General features: G+C 55.7%; 2 protein-coding genes and 1 long non-coding RNA gene across 6 annotated transcripts in view; 1 reads left to right on the forward strand and 2 right to left on the reverse strand.

The window, feature by feature from the left end:
• MAN2B2 (mannosidase alpha class 2B member 2) overlaps positions 1–1,312 on the reverse strand; it is a 30,664-nt gene extending 29,352 nt beyond the window's left edge. The window contains exon 1 of one of the 4 annotated variants that reach the window (XM_037829342.1): positions 1,117–1,310. In XM_037829342.1, coding sequence (XP_037685270.1) covers positions 1,117–1,254 — 138 coding nt within the window. In that variant the 5' untranslated portion in view covers positions 1,255–1,310. Of the gene's footprint in view, positions 1–1,116 lie in introns of all 4 variants that reach the window. The other 3 variants (XM_037829343.1, XM_037829344.1, XM_037829345.1) reach the window with 3 other exon arrangements.
• Positions 1,313–1,932: 620 nt separating this feature from the next.
• LOC119529206 lies at positions 1,933–15,601 on the reverse strand. Its single transcript, XR_005215823.1, has 3 exons — positions 15,230–15,601; positions 3,137–4,411; positions 1,933–3,053 (listed from the first exon to the last, which is right to left on the reverse strand). It is a non-coding gene; the product is annotated as an uncharacterized LOC119529206 (long non-coding RNA).
• The window catches only part of PPP2R2C (protein phosphatase 2 regulatory subunit Bgamma), a 243,861-nt gene continuing 233,622 nt past the window's right edge, over positions 14,832–25,070 (forward strand). The window contains exons 1-2 of the mRNA XM_037829346.1: positions 14,832–14,937; positions 15,255–15,356. Of these exons, the coding sequence (XP_037685274.1) occupies positions 14,922–14,937; positions 15,255–15,356 (118 nt within the window). The 5' untranslated portion in view covers positions 14,832–14,921. The remainder of the gene's footprint in view (positions 14,938–15,254; positions 15,357–25,070) is intronic.

Here is a 25,070-nt window from a genome sequence, read left to right on the forward strand (position 1 = left end):
AGCATGCAGGGCAGTTATTCCAGAGTGACCTTGGACAAGGTGCTGAGCCTCTCTGGACCTCAGTTTCCCCTTCTGTAAACGGGGGAGCAGGCACTTCCCCAGCCCTTGAGCTGTCTCTATTTGTGGATGGGTCATCACCCCTAAGGTTGGCTGAATGCACCCCAGGACTGGATTTAACACTCAGTGTCAAATCCTCGTCCTGCCTGTCTTTAAAATATTAGCTACTCCCTTATCAACATCCTTTGCAAAGAAATCGTCTTTCTCATTGCAAAAAAAAAACAAACAAAAAAAACCTCGAGGTGACCTGAGGTGATAACATCCAGTTACCTGCCTCAGAAACCTAAGGAAATCAGGCTTTTCTCTGTTTCTTTTTGTGCTTTCATCACGCAACAGGTCAGAGCTGTTCTGTTCTATGGGTCCCAGGAGCCCCCTGGTTCGGAGGGCTGTGCCTGGAATCCACATCCCCCTCTCCATAGCTCCCAGGCACCCTGGATGTCCAGCAGGGATGGCTATTCTCACTTCACAGAAGGGGAAACTGAGGCTCAGGAAGTAAAGCCCCTTGCCCAAGGTCCCGAGGCGATTACAGGTCTGACCTTGGGGAAAGTTGCTGAATGCTTGCCTGGCCCACTCCCCAGGGTCCCCTGACACCCACCTGCCCTGAAGCCAGCCCCACCTCCTCCCCTTCCTGCCCAGGCTTCCCTGGGAAATGAATCGCCACAGCCCACCCCCACACTGGGGACCCCTACTCCTGGGTGTCCATGCCCCTCCCCAGCCTGGAACACAGAGACCCAATCCAAAGTAACACCTGCTGGGGAAACTAAAGCCCGGAAAGGAGTCCCCTTTATCAGGAGTGTGACAGTGGCTGCACTCTCAGGCCAAGGCTCTCTTCATCTGACCTCAGCTGCCTCCAACCTTCCCTACCTCAGATGGAGAAACTGAGGCACAGAGACAGGAAAGGGCCGGCCCAAAGTGGGTGAGCAGCTCAACCAGTCCGCGGCCAGGGCCTGACCCCAGGCCGACCCTCCGGCGCTGCCCGCCCCCCGCACCCCACCGCCCGGGGCCCCGCGGGGCCGGGACGCACAGCCCCGAGAAGGAAGCCCCGGGGCGGCCACCCACCTGGACCGTGTAGACCCAGCCCACGTCCATGTGGCTGTGGGGAACCACGAAGGCCCGGATGGGGCCCGCGGGCCGAGCCCCCGGCGGCCGCAGCAGCGCCAGCAGCGCCCACAGCTGCAGCCCGCGGAGCGGCCCCATCCCGGCGGCGGGACGCGGGCACAGGCGCGGGGCGGACTTCCGGGTCCGCGGCGGGGGCGGGGCGGGGCGGGGCCCTGAGGCCGCGGACCCGCCGCCCGGGGGGTGGGCTCAGGGTGGGGGACGTGTGGGACCCACAGCACTTGTCGCCTGGGCCGGGAGGCGGGTGATGGCGCTTTACTCATTGCCACTTAGCGCCCCGCCCCCAACTCCTGTTTCCTGACTGTCCCCGCCCATCCTTTCCGCCCAATCCAAAATGCCGCCTCCTCCAGGAAGCCTGCCAGATGCCTGCCCTGCAAGCGGGGACCTCACATGACCGAGGCCCGCCACCTAAGCCAATGGCTTTTACCTCTCTGAGCATTTCCCACTTTTTGAGCATCAGAGTCCCTCTGGACTCAATTCTATTCCCAGCTTGGGGAGTTTCACCACCAGGCAGCCTTCCCTGATGACCCTCCTGTTGTACCCCCAATCTGGGCTTGTTGTAAGGCCTAATCTCTCCTTTCTAGAAGGAAAACCTGGCGCTTGGAGACGGTGCTTGACTTGTCTGAGGTTGCACAGCTGGTGGGAGAGCCAAGACTGAAAATTCTAGAATTAGATCTGGGTGGCTGGATGGCGACCCTGGGCAGGATGGCTCACCTCTGAGTCTCATGAAATGGCCATGATCATAGGAGCTGGGAATTCAGTGAGAAATGCAGTAAGATGGAAATGTCCGTTTCTCTGCTGCTCATCCGTGGAGGGGTGGGGCGGGGGTGCAGTCTTGCAGATACAGCCTCTTGGGGCGTGCGTGCTGCCTGGGGCCTCCCCATTCTTCCCTAGCAAGCAGGGCATCTGCAGCTTGGGGTGTCCTGTCTGAGAACCAAATGGCGGGGTCTCTGACTGGCATTCTCTAGCAGAGCCGGAGCTGCGGTTCTGGAGGGATTTTGGACACACACCACGAGGGGAGAAGGCCACGTGACAGCAGAGGCAGAGTGAGGTGCTGTGGCTGTGAGCCAAGGGTTAGGGTTAGGGGTGCCGGCAAACCCCCAGATGCTGGGAAGAGGCAAGGAAGAGTCCTTCCCTACAAGTTCCAGAGGTAGCACGGTCCTCCTGATGCCTTCAGACCTGCCCGCTGGGACCATGGGGTGGTACATTTCTATTAAGCCACCCGGTTTGTGGTAATTTGTGACAACAGCCCTAGGAAAAGAAAATACCGTGAAAGGCCAGAAAATCCACCAGGCACCTGTGCTCCACAGGAGAGCCCAGAGGACACTTCACTTCCCAAGCCCCCCAAAAGCTCAGACCTGGGGCTGTCCTCTGCAGGTAACAGAAACTGGCTCCCTGCTAGCAACGTGAATAATGTTTTGCAGAAATATGAGGCCGGGGGCCGCACTTAACCATCAGGAGCAAGGTTGCTGCAGTTATTGTAATGAGCTCCCCAAATGACTGTGAGCTAGAGATACCTTGCTAAGCTACTCCTGAAATAAAGCAACTAATCACATGGGATCAGGGCCTGCCCTAATCCAGTTTGGCTTCATCTTAACTAATCATATCACCAAAGACCCTATTTACAAATAAGTTCACACTCATGGGACTGGGGGTTAAGACTTGAACGTGGCTTTTGGGCGGCACAATTCAACCCCCAGCACACAGTATCTCCTCTTGAGCTTGGGCCTCTGCGCTGACTCTTTCCGTCTCTCCTTCCAGCATCTGCCACCGGGGGGCCTGGTGTGTCTCTTCACTTAGTGTGGGCCGACGCTTTCTCCAAGCTTCCAGAACCATCCAAACAGCAGACTAGCAGAGCATCCTTGCCAGGGTGTTAGGTCCTGCATGACAGGTGGGGGGCCCTGTTTCAATAAATCATTCTGGATCCAGCCTTTCACCACCACCTCCCGCTTGACCCCCTCACCCTTTGGTGGGTCCTCAGCTCCTTCCAGGTAGAGTCCTGTCCTCCCTTCGCAGGCCGAGCTGGTTCCCAGCTGGGTGGTGCTATGACGTCATTTATACCTCACCTGATGGCCAGGATGGGCAGTGGGGGTGGGTGCTGAGGGCAGCCTGGAGCAGTTGCAGGACAGAGGCCTCGGCAGCATCTTCCAGCAAAGTGCTCACCTTTATGGGAAGAGGTGGCCACTTCTGCAGGTCCAGTAGTTTCGGGGAAACTGGGGAAATCACAATTTTATGTGGGCATTGACCCAGACATCCCGTCCCACTCTTTGTGGGGTCCTGTTCCTTCTCAAGGCTAAGTGGGGAACACAGCCTCCTCTGGAACTCTGCTCTCTTGGAGCTACGTCCTGGGCTGGTTTTCAGTTTTTTCTGCCTTCCAGAAGATGAGTTTCTTTATATGCTGCCAAGGAGGTCCTCTGGCTTTCCCATGTGGCCTTCAGTTGGTGAATATTCGCCCTCTGCTTTTCCAAGTCTTTCTCCAAAGCATTGATAGCCCCAAGGGAGAGCCATAAAATTCCATACACGTAGTCATGATTTCTTTTCCCCCAAACCCTGACACATGGCTTCTGCCAGCAGAACTTCCCAGTTCTCCACCGGCGAGCATGTCAACAGTCAACAGCTTCCTCCTTGCTGTCACTCCCTGTGCCCTCCCACTGTGATGGAGACCTTGTTGCCAGCTGGTCAGCAGATGAACCAGCCCCAAATCCACGTCGGAGTCTGCTTTCTCCTTCTCAGAGCACTCCTGGTACCCACTGTTGTGGGTTGGGTTCCTGGGACACAGACTGGGAGATGGGAATTTGCAGGCAGGAAGTTTAGTGGGAGGGGGAGGGCTCTTTGGACAGTGGTGGGGAAGGAAGCACGATGGGGGAGAAGGAGATGTTGCAGGCTTATGCATCACATCACAGGTCTCAGCTGAGCCCTCAAGAAGCCCTGGAGCTGGATGGTGCTTCCAAACTGTCCCACTTGAAGCAAGGAAGCCTGGCCTTGACTCCCCTGCAGAGAGCATCATTGGATGTGAGCTGCCGCAGGGAAACGTTCTTTTTGTACAGGCGGGACCTTGGGTAAGGCAGCTCTGTAGCTGAGGACAAGTCCTGGAGAGGAACCCAGCAGAGAACTGTCAGCAGGCAAGACTGCCAAACACTGATCCCCACAACTGTATGGGGGTGGCGGGACGCTGTGACTGGTGGCACTCCTGTGTCCACATGGCCAAGGGGAAATTCCCCCAAAAGGGGAGCTGCTTCTGTGGAAAGAGAAAACAATAAATGTCCACTACAACACTCAAATTGAAAACAATAACACTGTTCAGTCATCCAGATTCCCAGTGTTGTCTGCCTCAATTTCTCAGGTAGGAAAGAGAAAAATACTTACTGGGTACCTTCTATATGCTAAGCCCTGTTCTAAGGACTTAGGGATCAGCAAATCCAAGAAAAATCCCTGTCTCCACGGAGCTTACATTCTTGAGTATGAGGAGACAGGCATTGTGGGAGCCCTGGGCCCAGGGCCTTCCCCAAGTGCCTTGGAGACTGCACACAGCAGCTTGCTTGGCCTAGGACGGTTCAAGTTTGACCTACTCTTCTTGTAAAATCTGGCCTCTGGTGCTAAACGCAATCTACAACTATCTCCACCCTGAGATACTATTATCTACAAGGTAATCTATAACCCCCCCTCCTCCCTGTTGATTATAATCAATCCCTCTCTACGTTGCAAGACCCCTGCTCCTGCCTCATGCTGTCATACCCATTGGAACGCTGAGCCCTTATAGCCAGCTTATTCAGCCCTTCCAAAGTGCAGAGTATCTTCACGTTGAGCTCTGAACCCGCTGCCATTCAGAGCAGCTCCTGAATCTATTCAGAGAAGCTCCTGAATTCAGGGCAATGTGACCGACTCCCATCCTGTAGGTAAGCCCCATAATAAAGGCTCATGTCTCAGAATGTGTCCGGTGCTTTCTTTAGCCCTTTAGCTACAAAAGCCCTCTTGGGCCGTGACAGACATTGAACAAGATCAATAAGCAAAATATATTACATGGAGTAATGGTAAGTGCTAAAGAAAAAAATAAAGCAGGAAAGAGGCTCAGTGCAATTTAAAGGGGTACAGTTTTAAATAGAGAAAGCCTCACTGAGAAAGTGACATTCGAGCTGATGGAGGAGCGGCAGAGAGTCTGTGGCCATCTGGGGAAGGCGCTTTCCAGGCAGAGGGAGCGGTAAGTGCAAAGGCCCAGGGGCAGACTGTGCCTGGCCTGTTCAAGGACCATCAAGGAGGTCAGTGTGGCTGGAACAGAGTAAACCAGGGAAAGGACACTAGGAGATGAGGCCAGAGAGTGAGGGGGCAGTGGGCAGGTCATGGGGCTTTGTAGGACTTCAGTGGAAACCATTGTGGGATTTCAGGCAGAGGAAGGACATGCTCTGATCTGTTGACTGCTGACTGCTGGGTTGCTGTGTGGAGGACACACTCAGCAGGGGCTAGGGTGGGAGCAGGGAGACCAGGTAGGAGGCTCTTGCAAAATCCAGGTGAGAGATGAGAGTGTTTTGCACCCAGGTAGAGGCAGTGTTGACAGTGCCATGTGGCCAGCTCTCGGCATCTGCTGATGACTTTATTGTGGGGTGTGCTGGTTTGAGTGTATTATGTCCCCCAAAATGCCATTATCTTGGATGTAATCTTGTGTGGGCAGATGTATCAGTGTTGATTGGATTGCAATTCTTTGAGGGTTTCCGTGGAGATGTGCCCCACCCAACTGTGGGTGATAACGCTGATTGGATAATTTCCATGGAGGTGTTACCCCACCCATTCAGGGTGGGTCTAAATTAAATCACTGGAGCCATATAAATGAGCTGACAAACAGAGGGAATTCAGAGCAACTGAGGGTGACATTTTGAAGAGGAGCTACAGCCAAGAGGGGCACTTTGAAGAATGCACAGAAGCTACAGATGAGAGACAGTTTGAAGACGGCCGTTGAAAGCAGACTCTTGCTCTGGAGAAGCTAAGAGAGGACAAACGCCCCAAGAGCAACTGAGTGTCACATTTTTGAGGAACTGCAACCTAGAGAGGAACGTCCTGGGAGAAAGCCATTTTGAAACCAGAACTTGGAGCAGACGCCAGCCACGTGCCTTCCCAGCTAACACAGGTTTTCCGGACACCATTGGCCATCCTCCAGTGAAGGTACCCGATTGCTGATGTGTTACCTTGGACGCTTTATGGCCTTAAGACTGTAACTGTGTAACCAAATAAACCCCCTTTTATAAAAGCTAATCCATCTCTGGTGTTTTGCATTCTGGCAGCATTAGCAAACTAGAACATGGGGTGTGAGGTAATGAGAGGAGTCAAGGCTGACTCCGTGATCTGTTTACAATGCACATGGTCCAAGCTAGTGCAAAGTGCTCGTGTCACCTGCCCTCTGTCACCCTCTAGTGGCTGGTGTGAGAGTTCTTTCCTGACCTATTCTCAGCTCTTTTCTGAGCTGTGCCAGAGTGAGGAGGGAAAGTATAAAGTATCCATTTAGAGCTCTGGTGCTGAAACAGGAGACGCGCCTTCCACTCCTTGGGATCGGGAGGCCAGGGGCTCCCCAGAGGTGGGGAAGGAGTCTGGACAGCTTCTGAAGCTTCACTTCACTGAAGGGTGGGGCATTTCACTGCAGGGAAGGGCTATGGTGTAGAAACACTTCTTTCTGAGGAGCCAGCAGAGCTCTGAGGCGTGCCCAGCCTGCGGAGGCTATTTTAGATTTTGGGTTCTGTTACTCTGGTTACTAGTAACAAATTGTAAGAAAAGAAGCTGGAGCCAAATGTGTTTTCCAATCAGATGCACCACAAATGCTCTGCATTTCAATCAAAGCATTGGAGGAGAAATGCAGGCAGCTCCCACAGAGCAAGTCAACTTGCTCTTAGTGGCACACGCAGGTCCTCCAGCTTGGGACTTTTTCAGAGACCGGGCGGTCGCTGCACATGGAAGGAGTGCAGCATGTCCTCTGCCTGTTTCCCACACGATCTGGGTCGAATCTAGGAAAAGCACCAGCCTGACCTTTCTTAGGGGGTGTGTGGGAGTTTGCAATATGGACCCCCACCAGTGCTGTTTCCCATTTAATCTGGACCCTTGTAATGCCAGTGTTCCCATCCCCTGGATGAAGTGGGGCAGGTCTGGTGGGGACCCCTCTTGCCCAATGCCGAATGACCTTCCTGACCAGCAGCTTGGACCTGGGCACCCTCCTGCCCTACAACCTTCCATAGCTCCCAGTGTCTGCCCACAGCCAGCATTTCGGACCCTTCAGGATTTGGCCCCATCCTGCCTTTTTGGCCTCACCTCCCACACCCTTCCTTGCGGTCGCAGTTGATTTATCTGGAGGGGGGGGTGGCGGCCGGTTACCGAATCCTAGGCTCCCAGGCTTGCTCTGAGGGTACCGGCGGCGGGGGCTCTTTCCCGGAGGCGAGGGCGAGGCGGGGGACTGGGCCCGGTCCCCGGCGGAGGCGTGCAAGGTGTGGAGGGCGGCGAGAAGGGAAAGACAAGACACTCTTCCTCCAGTAGGGGTAGAACAAAAGGGGGGTTTATTCAGGGGGGTAAAGCCAAGAGCGTTTATTAGGGGTGAGCACAGGTTATATAGGCTGGCATAGAGGGCGGGGGTTGTTACAAGCCAGTGCTGAGGGGATAAAGGCTAGGATTGGTTCTGAGAGGGTGCGGAGGTTAGGATTGGTTCTAAGAGGGCACGGAGGTAGTTTGAAAAGGGGCGGGAGTTGCTCTGGCAACGGTGTCTGGCAACAATGTATGCGCACTGGTGGTGATGGGAGTTGCACTGGCAACGGGGAGTGTCCGGGCAAGATAAGGGGGTGGGGAAAAGGCGGTTCCCTCCGGCAAGCCTCCCCTAACGGTGGTATTTTGGGTGAGGAAATGGGGCCTGCCTCCGGCCTCACTTTCTCAGGCCTGGGGGGCAGTGGAGGGCGCTGTAGCCCGTGCCCACCACCCTCCCCAGGGGCTGATCAGGTCCCCCAGCCCAGGCCCGCCAAGTTGAAGCACGTAATCAGTATCCCACATTTCCCCCTTCTTTTCTAATTAAAGGAAGAAGCTTACCGGAGAGGTCCGCTAAGGGATGAGGGAAGGGGGAGGCCGGGGAGGGGAAAAGGGTTGACGGTTGCTCAGCAAGGCTGGAGCTCAGCGTTGGTGTGGCGCCCGGGCGCTCGACAAGGGCCTCGCTGCTAGCGGGATGGGCGAAGGTGGGAGGTTTAACTGGAGCTCGAGGTTGGTACGAGGTTCAGGCGATTGAGAAGGGCCTCGCGGTCGGCGGGTTGACCGGTGGCGGTGAGGTTGCGGAGGGTTGGTTGTCATCTTGGAGTAGGGAGCGTCAGAGGTGGCGAGTCGCTGGTACTGGATTTGCACGAACGAGGAAAAAATAGCATCTGTTTGTTTCCTTACAAGTTGAACAATTCTACGGATAATACAGGGTCCTAAAGTGAGAGCTAGAATGATCATTAGTAAGGGGCCGAGGAGAGGGAGGAGGTAAGGGAGGAGGGGGGCAAAGATGTGGGACCAATAACTGGTGGCTTTACGGTCTCTTCTACGTTGTTCTAGTCCCTCTCGGACCTTCTTTAGGCTGTCCTCGGCGAGACCTGTGGAATTGGCATATACACAGCACTCTTCTCCTAGGGCGGCGCAGAGGCCTCCTTCTTTGAGGAGGAGAAGGTCGAGACCTCGGCGGTTTTGGAGCACTACCTCAGAGAGGGAGTTGACAGAATTTTTAAGATGGGAAATAGCGTCTTGTAGGTGACGAATGTCCTCGTCAACAGCCGCCCGGAGGTGAGTTAGAGCGGAGCCTTGACTGGCTAATGCAGCGATTCCGGTGCCAGCGCCTGCAAGACCTAGGAGGGAGGCAATCGTGAGGACGGTGATGGGCTCTCGCTTTTGCAGTGGGGCAGGAGCTGCAGTTGTTTCCAGGCGGAGGAAGAAGTCTTCCTCGCTGTGGTATAGGACCCTAGGGATAAGGACAATTAGGAGGCAAGTTTCATGAGTTGTATTGAGGGTCTGCACGTTAAGGCAGGGGGTAAGTCCTGTAGAGGAGCACAGCCACTGTGAGGAGTTGTGGGGAATAAGAAACTTGGCAGAGTTGCTGGGAGAGGAGTAGTTGGCACAAGCTGTGAGGCTGGGAGAGTTGCTTGAGCGAGGACGGATGCACTTTCCTGTAAAGGAGACTGAATGAAAAGTTAGGGGGACGGCAGAGGTATTCCAATTGCATTCCAAGGGGCTGTTCTCTGTGTTTTCCGAAAAGGAGAGGTTGGAGGCAACTGGCTCATATAGGGGGAAGGAGGTGGAGAGGCAAAGCCAACAAGAAGAGGTAAGATTGGGGCTGGAGAAATTCACCGAGGTGAAGGCTGCTTGGATAAGGCCGAGGAGGGGAGAGGAGTAACGAGAGGGGGGTAAGAAAGGTTGGGGTGATGGGGTTGGCGATGCGTTGTTTGCAGCTGAGGTGCGACTGGTTGGAGCTGAGGTGCGGCTGGAGGGCTGTGGAAAAAGGGGGTTCACTCGGACTGGGGTCCAGGCCCAGGTGTACTGTTGTCATTTGGTGCACCAGGTTGCGAAGACGACGGCGTTCTCGTCTCGTTAGATGCGTGGTTGCTGGTGGCGGGTCGGATTGCCCTTCCTGGGATCCAGATTGGTTGTGCTGCATCATCTGGGAAAACACAAGCAAACCCGCGCCCCTGGGCGAGGAGTGGGGAGGGACCCTTCCAGGCATTATTCTCTGGGTCCTTCCAGTAAACCATTGGGGCCTGGGTGGGCCTATACGAGGGCCCCCAATGTTTATGTAGGGGCGAAAGCCCATCCTTATTGAATGTGAGTAGATTAAGGTGAATAAGGGCTGCTATGATAAGGTCCCCTGGAGTTGCCTGGGGGAGCATTGCCCTTTCTTTTTCAATTTGTGTTTTTAAGCGGCGATGGACTGCTTCCACAATGGCTTGTCCCTGTGGATTATAAGGGATGCCGAAATGATGGGTGATGTTATATAACTGAAGAAAGGCCGCAAAGGAGGCACTGCGATAGGCAGGCCCATTGTCCGTTTTTAGGTCCCAGGGGACTCCCATGAAGAGAATTCCTTGTCTTAGGGCCTTGATACAGTGTTTGGCCGTTTCCCCGGCAAGGGGGACTGCATAACACATGGCCGAGAAGGTGTCAATTATTACATGCACATATTTGAGGCGCCCAAAGGACGGAACGTGAGTTACGTCCATTTGCCATCTAGAATTGGGTTTTAGGCCTCGTGGGTTGACTCCCTGAGGTTGCAGGGGGCCAAGCGGCGCAAAGGGCGCACAAGTTGCACAATTGCGGACAAGATGTTTACAGGTATCTAGGGGGAGGCCACATAGATGATGTAACGACGTAGCCGAAAAGTGAAACCTGGAATGCAATAACTTGGCCTGGTTAACAGCATCCCCCGGAGGGGCTGCCGTGTGGGTTAGCATAGCTTGGGTATTCTGAGCTGAGACCGCTTGGTCTACTATACTATTGCCATTAGCCAGGGGCCCCGGAAGGCCTGAGTGACTACGAATGTGGCTAATGATCCAAGGATCCTGTCGATGCTCCAGGATGCTTCTGAGGTTAGAAAGTGCTTTATCAATGGCCGAGTCTCCCGGGAAAAAGGTGGAAAACGCGAGGACTCGGCAGACCTGATACGTGTAGAGGCTGTCTGTGAAAATGTTTACTGGGTGGTTGCAGTGGGCGTTTAGCGCGTATGACACCGCTAGAATTTCCCCCACTTGAACTGAATGAAGGTTGACATAACTGAATAGGCGGGGTTCCGGGTGGTCCTGAGAATAAGAGAGGAAGGCGAAACGGGTTTTGGAGGCGTCAGTGAAGACAGTAGTGGCACCCGGGATGGGTGCAGAGGAGGGGAAAAGATGGAAGGGGCTGCGGAAGGGAAGCTTGGCGAGCCCCTGTAACAGTCGATGGCTAGGATAGTGGCAGCTGAATTCCCCCTGAAATCCTTCTAAGAGGATTTGCATGTCACGTATAAGCAGGCGGGTTTGGCCTGCGTCCAGGGGCCAAACAATTTTTTCCGGCGGCTCTCCAAATACATGAACAGCCAGGGTGACTAGATCTGAAGCTAGGCTGATTCAGAGCCACACTGCGGGGCAAATTTTCCTAAGCTGGCTTTTAGCAGGGTGCACCCAAAGCAAAGGGCCTGGCACGGGAGTGGGGGCAGGGGCAGCGCTGTCCTAAGGGTTGCCTTGAGGTGTAGAAGGTAGCCAGGGGTTGTTAGTCGGCAGGGTGGGAGGAGCGGCGGCAGCTGCCGGCAGCGGCTCCGAGGGGGAGCTTGTCGAAGGGGGAGGTGGAAGTGGGAGGCCCCAAGCGTCGCAAGATGGCGGCGCGGTAGGCGTGGCTAAGACACAAGATGGCGGACTAGCTCCGCCCTGTGAAAGGGCGGGGTCTAAGGCACAAGATGGCGGACTAACTCCACCCTGTGAAAGGGCGGGGTCTAAGGCATAAGATGGCGGACTAACTCCACCCTGTGAAAGGGCGGGGTCTAAGGCACAAGATGGCGGACTAACTCCACCCTGTGAAAGGGCGGGGTCTAAGGCACAAGATGGCGGACTAACTCCACCCTGCGAAAGGGCGGGGTAAAGCGCATGCGGTTTCCGGTCTGGCTTAGGGCTGACGTCATCACTAGAGCACTTCCTCCCCTCAGTAGAAGAAGAAGGAGGAAGTTCGCCATTTTGGAGCAGTCTGGGGGGGCGGTTGCAAAGAGGCACACGGCGCCAAACAAAGAAACAAAGACACAAAGGACTACAGCAAGGTAATGGAGGGGAAGAGGGAGAGCGTTAGGAGGAATGGGGGTTATAGAAGAAAAGGACGAGAGGCAGACGGAAGAATGGGTAGTGGGGAAGGGAGGAGCGGCTCCGGAGCGGCGAGGGAGAGGCGGCCCCTGACGCGGAGCGGCGAGGGAGAGGCGGCTCCGGGAGCGGCGAGGGAGAGGCGGCCCTTACCTTGCAGGCGAGGAGAAGGAGAGCTGGAGAGGCGTCCGGGCGAGCGAGTGGCTTCACGGGACCGCTGCGTGGAGAGGACGTCGAATTGCAGGTGCCCCACGTTGGGCGCCAGTTGCGGTCGCAGTTGATTTATCTGGAGGGGGGGTGGCGGCCGGTTACCGAATCCTAGGCTCCCAGGCTTGCTCTGAGGGTACCGGCGGCGGGGGCTCTTTCCCGGAGGCGAGGGCGAGGCGGGGGACTGGGCCCGGTCCCCGGCGGAGGCGTGCAAGGTGTGGAGGGCGGCGAGAAGGGAAAGACAAGACACTCTTCCTCCAGTAGGGGTAGAACAACAGGGGGGTTTATTCAGGGGGTAAAGCCAAGAGCGTTTATTAGGGGTGAGCACAGGTTATATAGGCTGGCATAGAGGGCGGGGGTTGTTACAAGCCAGTGCTGAGGGGATAAAGGCTAGGATTGGTTCTGAGAGGGTGCGGAGGTTAGGATTGGTTCTAAGAGGGCACGGAGGTAGTTTGAAAAGGGGCGGGAGTTGCTCTGGCAACGGTGTCTGGCAACAATGTATGCGCACTGGTGGTGATGGGAGTTGCACTGGCAACGGGGAGTGTCCGGGCAAGATAAGGGGGTGGGGAAAAGGCGGTTCCCTCCGGCAAGCCTCCCCTAACGGTGGTATTTTGGGTGAGGAAATGGGGCCTGCCTCCGGCCTCACTTTCTCAGGCCTGGGGGGCAGTGGAGGGCGCTGTAGCCCGTGCCCACCACCCTCCCCAGGGGCTGATCAGGTCCCCCAGCCCAGGCCCGCCAAGTTGAAGCACGTAATCAGTATCCCACACTTCCTTCTTCTACTATGCCCATGCCAGCAGCTGCACCCCCAGTGCTCCCCATTTTCAAGACCCATCCTGGCTCCTGTGTCCCCTCTGAGTAGACTGGGCTCACTTCCTGCTGCGGCCGCTGCTGCACGGTCAAATTATTTTCCACACTCAAGCTCTGTCCCACCTCAGGGTCTCTGCACGTGCGGTTTCTTCACCTGCGAGGATCTCTCTGCCTGGCTGATGGCCGTTCCTTCCTCATGTCCTGCACCATCAGAGAGGCTTTCCATGAACCTCCCGCCTTCTCCTCCATAGCATTTATTGCTGTACATAATTCCGTATTAGTATGTTTGGGTAATGCCATCCTTATCCACTAAACCATGAGCTCCATGTGCCTTTGTTTTGTTCACCACTGTATTTAAGCTGTATTTATATGTATTTTTTTGCTGAAAGAACAAATGAAAATAATGATGTGTGCTGTCTCCTCTTCTATATTCAGGAAATAGGCAATGCCCATGGTGCACCCCAATTCCACCTCTCACCTGTGTAGGTCATGTAGCCCCAGAGAGGGGTGGATGCATTGCACAACTCCTGACGGCCTGACCCTGAGCCTCGGGGCTCTGACCTGTAAACTGGAGGTAGAGCTGTCTGCCTACAGGGTTATTGTATTAGACCCTGTGGGGCATGTGCCTGACCCTGAGGGGCATGTGTCTGACCCTGAGCGGGTGCTCTGCTAAAACAGCAGGTCCGCCCATCGCAGGCTATGACTGTCTGGTGTCCTCTGTTTGGTTAACACCTACTGAACTCCAACCTCACGCCAGGCTCAGGGCTGGGTGTCAGTGAACACAGAGAATGGGAGATGGTGCTGCCTGCCAGACGTTGCAGCTAAAGCCAGGCTGTGATCATGGTCAGGCACTGCCCAGAGGAGACACTACTCTAGGGCTGCGTGGCCCAGGGGAGGGTCCAGGAGGGCTTCCTGGAGGAGGCAGTGAAGAGGAAAAAGCCTCCAAGGAAAAGAGAGGGAGTCAGAGGTTTAGAGAGCAGAAGGAATGGAGTGAGACTGAGGCTAGGTGGGGGTGAAGGGGCAGGGTACTGGGTAGATGGCTGGCAGGCCACCTAGGGCTGGGGGTCCTGGGCCCAGGAGGAGAGCCAAGCCAAGGAGGAGTGGCCCGTACTTCCAGCCTGTGGCCTCTGGGTCTCTTTCTGTCTCGCCCCTCCTCCCCTCTCCCCTTTCTTCCCGAGTGGCTGCGTGGAGCCATGAGGTATTCGTTTATCTGACCCCGCCCCCCAGCTACGTCCCAGCAATTTTACACACGCTAGCGTCAGGTGTTGGGTTTCCTTGTGTCCCTTTAGGCTGAGGCAGCTGGGACCCTGCGAAGGTCAGTCCGCCCCCTGCCCGCCGGCTGTTTCAGGCCCTGACCCTCCCCGGCAGGTCGTTAGGGCTCCGCGGGTCGACCCCATAGGGGCTCCTGCAGGGGAAAGGGGGAGTGGGGAGGGGATTCGACCTCGCCTCCTACTCCCCTTCAGCAGGGCCCTGCCTTTGGGGGTCTCAGGCTGGAGTCGAACAGTCGGGGCTTGAGTCCCGCCTTGGCCGCTGGGTTTGGCTGAGTCCCTTCCCCTCTCCCAGCCTCAATTTCTTCTCCATAGAATGGGTATAATAACAGGGCAGGCGATTCCAGCGCAGGCCTCCGGGTTCGGGAGGTGGCCGCGAGGCAGGCGGGGCAGCGCGGGGCGCGTCGGGGTCCCAAGGCGGCAGCCCTGGCGCCGGGGCCCCGCGCCTCACAGCCCGCGTCCACACCCCGCATCCCGGGCGGAGCCTCCCGGGAACCTTCCCGCCCCGCCCGTGCGGGAGCCGGAGCCGGAACCGAGCCCCGCGGAGCGGGAGGAAGGAGAGGAGGGGGGGTGCGAAGGAGGAGGAGGAGGAGCGGCCGCCACGCCCGGCCCCCCGCAGCCTCCGGGCCCACGCAGACGCGGTCTCAGCCCCGGGAGCCGCCTCCTCATGTCCCAGCAGCCGGGTGAGCCTGCGCCCCGCGCCCCGCGTCCCCGCCCCGGCCCCGGCCCCGGCCCCGCACTCACCGCCCCGCGCCCCGCGCCCCGCACCCCCGCCCCGGCCCCGCACTCTCCGCCCTGCGCCCCGCGGCCCCCCTCCGCCCCGGCCCCCGGCCCGCACTCACCGCCCCGCGTCCCAGCCCCGCGCCCCGCGTCCCCGCCCGCCCCGGCCCCGGCCCCCGACCCCGCACTCACCGCCCCGCGCCCCCACCCCCGCCCCCCCAGGCCCCGGTCCCCCGCCCCCGGCCCCGCACTCACCGCCCGCGCCCTCGCTGTTTTGCAGCTGGCCGCGCCCCCGCCGCGCCTGCCGGAGCCGCCGCCGCCGACCAAGCCTCCTGGTGCCTGTGCCAGCTCAATGGGACCGCCGACTTCGAAGTTTCCGAAGGTAAGTTCGGGGCTGGAGGGGCGCCCCGGCCTCAGCACTCCCGGTGCCTCCACTGACAGCCCCCACCTGTCCTCGCCCACCTCACCCCCTACGCGAGACCCGTCCCTCTGGTGCAGAAGTAACGTGACGCGAAGGGAGGGCGCGTTTACGCGGTCCGGAAGCGCGGACCGGAGGGCTCCCCCGCGCTGACCCAGGGCGGCGTCCTGGCTCGGAAATAACCGGATCCCTCCAGAGCTGGTGCTCTTGAGATCCAGGGGGACCGACAGACCCGCGTTCGAACCCTGGCTTCCGAACTTGCCTGCTGGGTGGACCTGGAGAATCCCTCCACTTCGCTGAGCCCCAGCTTCTCATCCAGAAGGCAGGGGTGGCGGTGCGCACCGCGCTGCCTGCCTGGGGGATGGCACCGGCAAGGGAGTTGGGGATTAAGACCTGGGGGCTGATGTGTCTCATTAGCCCAGGGAGCGGTCACCCAGCCAGCTGCGTCTACAGGGCCGCTCCAGCTGCCCACGCGCTGTGCGGGGTGCTGAGTCAGGCCTGCGCCGGCGCGGCTCCTGTTTGGAGAAGCTTCTGCAGCAAGTGTCAACCCTACGACTGTGGACCCCCGCAGAGGGGCCTGATGAGTGTCCAGTGGACAGACGCACGGTTGGACCCGGGCCACCTTGGGAGGCGTTCAGGGCAGTTAGTTGGCTTTTCTGTTGAGGTGTCCCTGGGCCAGGGGACTCTGCGGGTGCGGAGAGGTTGAGGGGTTTCTTTCTGGCTGGAATGTCCCCCAGTAAGTGGGCCGGGCAGGGCAGCGCCTGCCTTTGACTCCTGGCTTCACCCTGACAGCTGTGTGACCTTAAGAAAGTCACTCACCCTCTCGGGGCCTCAGTGCCTCCTCTGGAAAATGGGGGTGACATTGTTTGCCTGGAAAGGTTGTTGCTGAGATGCAAGGAGATGCCCACCAGCAATACAGGGAGTGCCCAGGAATCTTAGTTTTTGTGCTCCCCTTTTCTCCTCCCTTTCGAGGGACCCAGTGGGGTGGGACACGGACATGTGCAGTGTGGTGGACTTTGTTACTGTATGCATTGAATTCACGGTGGCGTCCATTGTTCCCGGTGCTTTCAAATACCCACCCATCGAATCCTCCCCACATCCTGCCAAGTAAATACCATCATCAACTCCATTCTACAGAGACTCCGAGAGGTTAAGCCACTTGCTAGAGACCACACAGCTGTCGGCAGTGGCCCAGGGCCTGCTCCTCTTGGGAGGGGTTGCTGTTTGCCAGGGCTTGCTCCGTTGAGCAAGGGATCTGTTGTGTGCTATCAGTTGAAGTGGGGGTGAGGGGTCATTGCAGGGATTGGGGCTCCCTGTTGCCTGGATCTGTCCTGGCCTGCTCCCCAGCCTCCTAGTCCCCCACACCCTCCCATCTGTTCTGCTCACTTGCTCATACTCAACTCCCTCCAGGTCCCTGGGCGTGTCTGCCCTTTTCCCACCTCCCTGCCTTGGGGTTCGTGTTTCCTCCCACCAGAGTTGCCTTTCTCCCCTTCTCTGTCTCCAGGGTCCTCAGCCCAGGCATCCTCACCTTAAGATCCCCCTTGATCTTCCCCTCGACGGTAGGGTCTGAGGGACAGTGTGGGAGGGTGGGGGTGGGGAGGGACCGGGCTAATTTGTGGGTGTATAACTGACACGAATATTGCGTCTTAGAAATGGCAGGCCTGTGGCTTTTAGTCTCCTCTGCGCTGTCTCCTGGGTGTGAGTCCAGCCCCAGCTCCGCGGCCCAGAGAGGCTGAGTCACGGCTCAAGGCCACTCAGCAGCAAGTGGAGGAGGCTGGATTTGAACCCAGTCCCTCCTGCCTGGGCAGCTGTATGGGCTGCCGTCCCGGCGCCTAAATTTAGGTTCAGTGCTGATTCCTGCCCGGGAGAGGAGCAATGAGGGGGCAGCGCCTGCCAATCAGCACCCTAGTCTCAGGGCGGGAAGCTGGGCTGTGCACCACGTGAATTCCTCATTTGCACAGCAGGTGGGCATAGGTTTTGAAAATCCTTCTTTCCTAGGCCTAGAGCAAACCTGCTGCTTAGGGCTGAGCGTGGAGCTGGGCCTGTGCCGGGCTCCTGGAGACCAAGGTGGGGGGCACGCCCAGTGGGACCCCTTCTGCCCCTTGCCAGCTGGAATGGGGAGCTGCAGTGTCCTCAACAATAAGCCACATCACTAATGACCTTGCAGTTGCGAGAATCCCAAGCCCCCCCCCCCAGTCTGACTCAAGCACAGACATAACGGACTGTCATCGGGGTGGTCTTGGGGTGCCCTGGCTTTTGGGGTGCTCTCTCTGTCTCCCAGCTCTGCTCTCCCTGGCTGGGGGAGCCCTCCTGTGTGGAGGCTGCTGGCCACTAAAGGCTTCCCCGCCTAGAGGTCTCAGGGGCAGAGCTAGAAAGCTCCTTTCCAAATCCTGGAAAAGCATGTTGCTTGGCCTGGCTTGGGTGGGCTTCCCAGGGGTGGGGCCTTCTGATTGGCCAGTGGGTCAGGCCCCGCCCCCAGAGTAGGGGGAGGGGGCTTGAGAGACAGCTCCGTGGGGAGCCAAAAGTAGCAGATGGCCTTCTGCAGGCGGTGCTAATTCCATTAGCCAGCAGGCATTGAGCACTTACTGCATGCCAGGCACAGGCTGAGCGCATTATGCATAAAATTCCACTTGGCCCTCCCGGCAGCTGGATGATGGGGTATTACGGTTACATCCATGTGGTGGATGATGCAGCGGGATGTGGGGAGGTTCAGGGAGCTGCCCCCCGGCCCTCCGCCCCACAGCCAGGAGCCCTGGGCACCACTCAGCATCTTTGAAGGGCAGGGCCGAGGCTGCTCAGTGCCCACAGCTTCCAGAAGCCCTTGGACTCTTTCTTCCTCCCACAGGCTTGGCAGGGGAAGATCCTACCGGATGGGGGAGGAGGAAGGCCCAGGGATCCGAGGGGTTTGCCTGCAGAGCTGAGGCCACGCCTGGCTTCCGGCCAGGGTCCTTTCCCTCCCGCACGTGTTACCTGGGGTCTTCAGGGCTCAGGCGGGTGAACGTTCTGCTGGAGCCCCATGCCTCCTTATTCCTAAGCCTGGGCCTTGTGTCTTTCTGTCTCCACCACCCTCGGTCAAGCCACTGTCCCCTGTCTTCTGGACAGCCTTAGAGCCTCCTAAACCACATTCCCCCTCGGGCCCTACATAACCGTGCGACCGCTGCAGTCTTATCTCTCTTGTCTGCACGTCAGCTGTCTTTCTAACCCCAGGACACGCTGAACTCTCACCTGCCCCAGGGCCTTTGCACATGTGGCTTTTCTGCCCCCGGTGCTAACACAGCGCTGACTCTTTTTCACTTCTCAGGTCACCAGGTCTGTGCTGTAATGTCCTCTCCCCAGAGAGTCCTTCTCACCCTCCATCTAAGTCAGCCCCACGCAGAGAGTCTTCATCACCACACCCAGCGTCATCACTTTTTTACTGACCTCAGTCCCCGTGGCTGGAAAGTTCTGGAGGATGGGGCTCTTCCGACTTACTGCCCACCGTGTTCTCAGGGCCTGGCTCATAGTTTCTGGTCAAGAAATGTTGATGTGCAGATGTGTCAGGTGTGCCCAGGTAACATTGAGTGGTTTGCATGTTCTCCCCAGATTTAAAATTACTTTTTCCCCAGAATTTTTATTTACAAACACTCCATGTCCAACAAGCAATACCCCCCCATTTCCTGGTAACCTCTATTGTACTTTCTGTCTAGATTGGCTATTTCTAGTCTTCTCTTGTAAGTGACATTGTACAATTTTTGTCTTTATGTGTCTTGCTTGTTTCACCGAGCATAATGTTTCCAAGGTTCTTCCACATTGCAGCATGTCTCAGAACTCCGTTCCTTCTTAGGGTCGAACAATATTCCATTGTGTGAACCACGTTTTTTTTGTCTATTCATTGTGGGTGGACACTGGGTGGCTTCCAGCTTTGGCTACTGTGAATAATGCTGCTGTGAACATTGGTGTGCAACTATCTGTTTGAGACCCTATTTTCCCTTTCTTTGCGTATATAGCTATAAATAGAACTGCCGGATCATATGGCAATTCTATATTTAACTTTTTGAGGCTCCGCCATAGTGCTTTCCACCATGGCTGCAACATCCTACATTCCCGCCAACGATGCACTGGTGCCCATTTTCTCTTCTTCCTCTCCAACACTTGTTATTTTCCATTTTTAAATAACAGTCACCCTCGTGGGTCTGCCCAGATTTTTTATGTCAACATTGCACGACTGTAATAAAGTGAATTTAAAATGACCATTTCTAGTCTTTCTTAGGGAAAGAACCCATTAGCAATTAAAACGGTCATTGACCGTGACCTCCTCGAGGGCAGGGACCTGGCACCCCACCCCTACCCCACTCCCCAGTGTCCACCGAAGGAGGCCGTGCAGCTCCCTCGTTTCCCTCCACCCCAGATTCTCTCCTCCCGGGCCTGTACTGGAAGGCTGGCCCCTGCCAACTGTGCCTCGTCTTCGGTGGGTTGGCTGTGGGGTGGGTTTTGCCGACAGGAGGAATTGCCAGGAGCTGGAATGGCAGGAAGAGAAAGGTCAGAGCATTGCCTCCCCACGGCCTCCTCTTTTGGCAGTTGTTGCCTCCTTGCATGATCACAACCCAACTTTGGGCATCTGGGTGTAGGGTGCCGGAGGAAACAGCAGAAGGTGAGGCTAGAGAGGGCTGTGGGAGGGACCCCTATACCAGTATGGGGGGGACAGAATTGCTAAATGGGCAAGGCTGCTGATGGCGCCCATGTTTTGGGACATGCTTGTTGGCCATGGGGAAGGAAGCTCAGAGGTGGCAGGGTTGGGTAGTACCATCCTCCGTCACCTGCTGGGGACAGTGAGGCTCAGACAAGCCCAAGATCACACAGGCGGTAAGTGTGGAGGTGCAACCGGAACCCAGGCCTGTGGGACGAGCTGCAGCCACGGCTTCCAGTGGCTGTCCCCACTCCCAGGCTCTGGCCTCAACTGCACCTCTTGCTGTGGTGACACATTAAAAATAAAATCCTAATGGGTGCCAGTCCTTTATTGGCAAGGGGTGAGGGCTGTTGTGTCACTTTTTAAAAATACTTCTCTGTGAGCATCACCTAAGCATGCTGCTTCCCAAATGTTAACTATCTACCCACACGTGGGAGCCATGTGCACTGCATGCACACGTTGCAACCACTATCCTGTGCATATATTATTAAGGATCACCACTTATGAAGCACCTACTATGTGCCAGACCCTGTGCTGGGGAGGCAGGTCATTCAGGAGCTGCTAATATATTTGCTCTAGTTACATGACGGTGCACCTGGCGTCTTGTATCAGCATTGTGATATTATTGAGCCCATTGTAAGTGGGACCTTTTGATGAGGGTACTTCAGTTAAGGTGTGGCCACCTCAATCAGGCAGGTCTTAATCCTGTTCCTGGAGTCCTTTATAAGAGAATGAAATTCAGACACTAAGAGAGAAAGCCACGGAAGCAAGAAGCTGAAATTCCACAGAATGTGGAAGAGACGGGCGAGGCCAGGAGCATTGCCATGTGACAGCAGAGCCCAGGACCCAGGATCACCAGCAGCCAGCCCCAGAACACCAGTCTTCTGGAAGAAACCATCACCCTCATGATGCCTTGATTTGTACTTTTTCCCACCCTCAAAACTGTGCGCTAATGAATTACCAATTGTTTAAGCCAGCCCACTGCGCAGTATTTGTTGAGTAGCTAAGAAAAGTAAAGCAATGGGTTTCATTGGATTTAAGCTCAGCTGTGTTTTTCCTGGCAGGACTTCTTGGCATTTTGGTACTTTTGGGGTGGTGGGCCGGGCGCCTAGCGTGTGGTCCCCCTGTTACTGAAGCACAGGTTGACTGGTGGGCTCAGGGACTAGCACCTCCGTGGTCAGGTTCCTTATCAACCTGTCATCTCATGGTTTCTTTAAGACATTTGGGAAAATTAGATTATGGACTGTACTAAATGGCTCCCAGGGACTGTTGCTTGTTTTGTTAGATGCGATAGTGACATTGCAGTTACGTAAGAAATGTCCATATTTTTAGAGATGCTTCCTGAAGTGTCAGGGCATGATTTTACTTTAAAATCTGCAGTAAATAAAAATAGGCAAGAAGAAAAAAAAAGGGAGAGATGAAAATATGGCAAAATCTTGATAATTGTTGAATCTGAGTGATTCCACATTTTGAATATGAGGAAAATTTTGTGATCTAAGGTCTGGGTTCCTCGACCCCCCGTTGCCCCTTCTCCCGGGTCCTCAGGTGAATGAGAGCAGGTGGGAGCTTGGAGAGGGACCCTCTGCCGCCCGTGGTTGAGGGCTGTTTGCCATTCTCCTCCTTCCCACCGCTCTCCTCCTTCCTAACCTCCACCCCTTAAGTCTGCTCGCCCTTTCAGGGACTGCTTTTACCAGCGGCCACCAGAGGGCGCCATGAGCCAAGGAAGCTGCTGTTCTTGGTCCTGAAATTCTGAGAGCGGATGGAGCTCATTGGGAGTCCAGGGGCTCTTGGGGGCCCCAGCCCTGTTTCTTTTCCTTTGAACATCTGACGTTAGCTTCTTGAGCTCTGGTTTCCAACTGTCGCTCCTCTGAGGTCGGAAGGGCAAGGCCCGCGGATCAGTTTGGGCAGGGCTTGGCCAGAATCCGCCCCTCTCCAGCTGTGTGGCCCTGGGCCAGTCACTGCACCTTGATTCTCTCATCTGTGAAATGGGGATGATTATAGCATTAAAGCGACAGTGTAGAGTTCAGTAATCTCAAGAAACGAGTATATTCCTCCACTGTTAATACTTACTGGGCGCCTGCTGTTCCCAGCACCCCTCAGGCCCTCCAGTGCAGCCCCCTCCCCGGGGTGGGTCAGGCGGTGTGTCCAGCCCAGCCCTGCCTCTCCTGTGACCTCCTCTTGGTTTCACACCGTCCTCTTCTGTACCCTGCTGTGCAGAACCCCAGGCCTTGGGGGTTGCCACGGATATGTCTACAAGGCACCAGAATTCATGGCCAGTGCACAGAGGGTGCTAAGTCAGGGAGCTGCTGCCGTCGTCTGCAGGCCCCTTGTTCCACTTAGCCCCACGCTGGTTCTGTGCCTTCTGGTGAAGCCCCAGTTGCTCTGTCTCTTCAGACGTCTGGAGGAACCATCCTCTCTGCCTCTCATGGCTTTTTGCCTCTGGTCATTGCAACCCTTTAGAAAAAAAACCAATGATGAACAGTTGTTTAACAATTTGGATTTTGCTGCCTTTATCCTGTTGGAGTCTGTGAGCTAAGCCTTGGCGTATTATCCTCAGTTTCCCCAGTTTACAGCTGGAGAAACTGAGGCCTGAGGTCCCCCAGCCAGGAGGGGCCCGGACACTCTGGGTGCTGTGATCTGTGCTCTCCACTTGCCTCCACAAGGGAAGGAACTAGGAGTTCTTAGAAGAGGAGGGGGAAGGTGGCTGGCGGGCCCAGGATTGCTCGGTAAGTTCCTGCTGGAACTGGGGTGGAAACGAGGCCCCAGACCCAGGCTCAGAGCCTTTTCCTTCGGGTGCACTTCTTTGCTTTCGGGAAACCGATGGGGCTGGGGCGAGGCTGCTCAGGTCGGTCCTCCTGAGGGTGATTCTGCTGCGTGTGACTGTGCAGCGTGGGTGCGTAAGGGAGGCAGGGATGCGATTCCACTAGCCTGTGGGCATCACGGAGAACAGAGCTGTGCGAAAAGACACGTGCCTGGCTTTTCCCCCCTGAGGCTTGGAACAGCACCCTGATCTTCCATGCACCTCAGGCTCAAACATCTGGTTTCACGCACCTGCACCGCTAAAGCACCTTGTCAGTGGAGGTAAATGAATGTACCCATCCGAGCTAAATCACCACTATGACTAATCGTAACACGATCTCAGGCATGCTGTCATATTCAGGCTTTCTGGACGTATCAGTGGTTGGTAGGACTTTCTGAAATGAATGTTTAATTAATAGACTCTTTAAAAAAGATGTGAGCTTTTCTTAAATGCATTGTAGGAGGTAATGGGCCTGGATATTTATAAACGTGTTCTGTCATCAGTGTCTCCTGAGCACCGGCAAAGTGGGGGTGGACCTTGTAGAGCCCCACGGTGCAGGCACCACCCTTTCGGAAACCAGGTGACATTAGGCAGCAGGAACTGGAGAAGCTTAATCCTCCCTGACACTGCCTTTGCACTTTGGGGCATTTATCCTAAGGAAGTGATCCGGAAGAAGAAGAAGAAGAAGAAAAACTTGACTGCCTGAAGATATTCCGTGCAGAATCATTTAACAGAAGAAACAAAACAAAACAAAACTGGAATCAACCAAAATGTGCAGTGACAGGGACACTGGTTCAGTTGTAGTGTTTATTTGCTTTTAGGAGTTTTAATTTGTTCCTTTTCGATGCTGGTGCTTTCAAAATGCAGGGAAAAGGATGTTTAATTCTAAGGAAAAACTCTTGCTCATGCTTTGTCCTCCTCTGTCCGTGGTAGGGCATGGCTGGACGTCTGTGTGCAAATAAATGACATCATTTAGGAAAGCATTTGGCTGCAAGTGACAGAAAAAAATGACCAATAGGACTTTTGATGCCTGGAGGTTAAAGCAGTAGGGTTGTAAATAAATCTTGGCTACCAAATGTTCAGGGGTGTGTAGCCCAGGGCCTAGAATTCTGGCTCTGTGATGTCCCGCTCCTGCTCTGCTGTGGTTGGCAGATGGCTTCCAGGCTCATGGTTGGGAAGTGGCAGCACCACATCTAGGTGCCATGTGGGAGTTGTGGGCAGCAGGATGGGCAGGGGCCAAAACCTCCTCACAAGGTTTGCCTTTTTGTCTGAGCAGCTCTTCTTTAGCATCCTGTGCTTCATTTGGCAGGGCTGGATCACTTCTAGCTGCTTTCCCGTCTCTCTAAGAACCCCTGTAGTTAAACCACAGTTCTCCGAAGTCCTGTTGGCCAGCTTTCCTGCCATTTGCAGCTGAAAGCAGGGACGGGCTAGGAAGTGTTTTGGGGCAGCCAGCTTAAGGCCAGACAGCAACGCGGGAAGCCTGTTCTGACAAGGCAGCCGTTGCCCAGCATTTCTGAACACCCCTTTGGGAGGGACCTTCTGAGCTTTGTAGTCCCTGCGGTGACATTTCCTCAATAGGGGGAAGCATGCATCTCCAGAGGAAAAATTTGATCTTTGGGGAGCAAGTTGGGAGATGGTTCCTGTTTGATTGAGAAGAAGGAAAACAGTAGCCGCAGTGTCCAAATGGCCTCCGCAGTTCCCAAAGCCCTTTGTGGACATTCTCTCCTTTGGGCTCTCTGCCTGTTTACACCCCCTCTGGGATGCAGGGCTGGGAGCTGCAGATGGTGGCGGAGTCCACACATACAGGACGGGACCTTCTTGGGAGGTAGGATTGACAGGGTGGCCTGATCCCACCTTTCTCTATTTGTTGGGCAGGGGCTTGAGCTGTGTTAGCTCTGCCAGAACCGACTGAGATCCTGCTTGGTGTTTTCACCTGTTTGGGATGTTTTATAGGGAAGAAATATGCCTTTGGCTGTGTGTGAAATATCTACAATGTCCTTTTATAAGCAGAGCTGGCTCAGCAAAGATCAGTGAGTCAGTTGCCACGCAGGGTGTCAAACCAACCTCAGTGGACACAAGTAGAATTTAAACCTGCAAACATTTCTACGACAGATGTTTTAATTGTGGTTTTAATTGTGGTTTCCTTTAACATAGGCTAGTCTCAAGGTCAACAATCCCTGGGATTGTTCTGTCACCTTTTCAGTCTTCAGGA

The sequence above is a fragment of the Choloepus didactylus genome, chromosome 3 (genome assembly GCF_015220235.1).
Source record: "Choloepus didactylus isolate mChoDid1 chromosome 3, mChoDid1.pri, whole genome shotgun sequence".
Taxonomy (NCBI): Eukaryota; Metazoa; Chordata; class Mammalia; order Pilosa; family Megalonychidae; genus Choloepus; species Choloepus didactylus.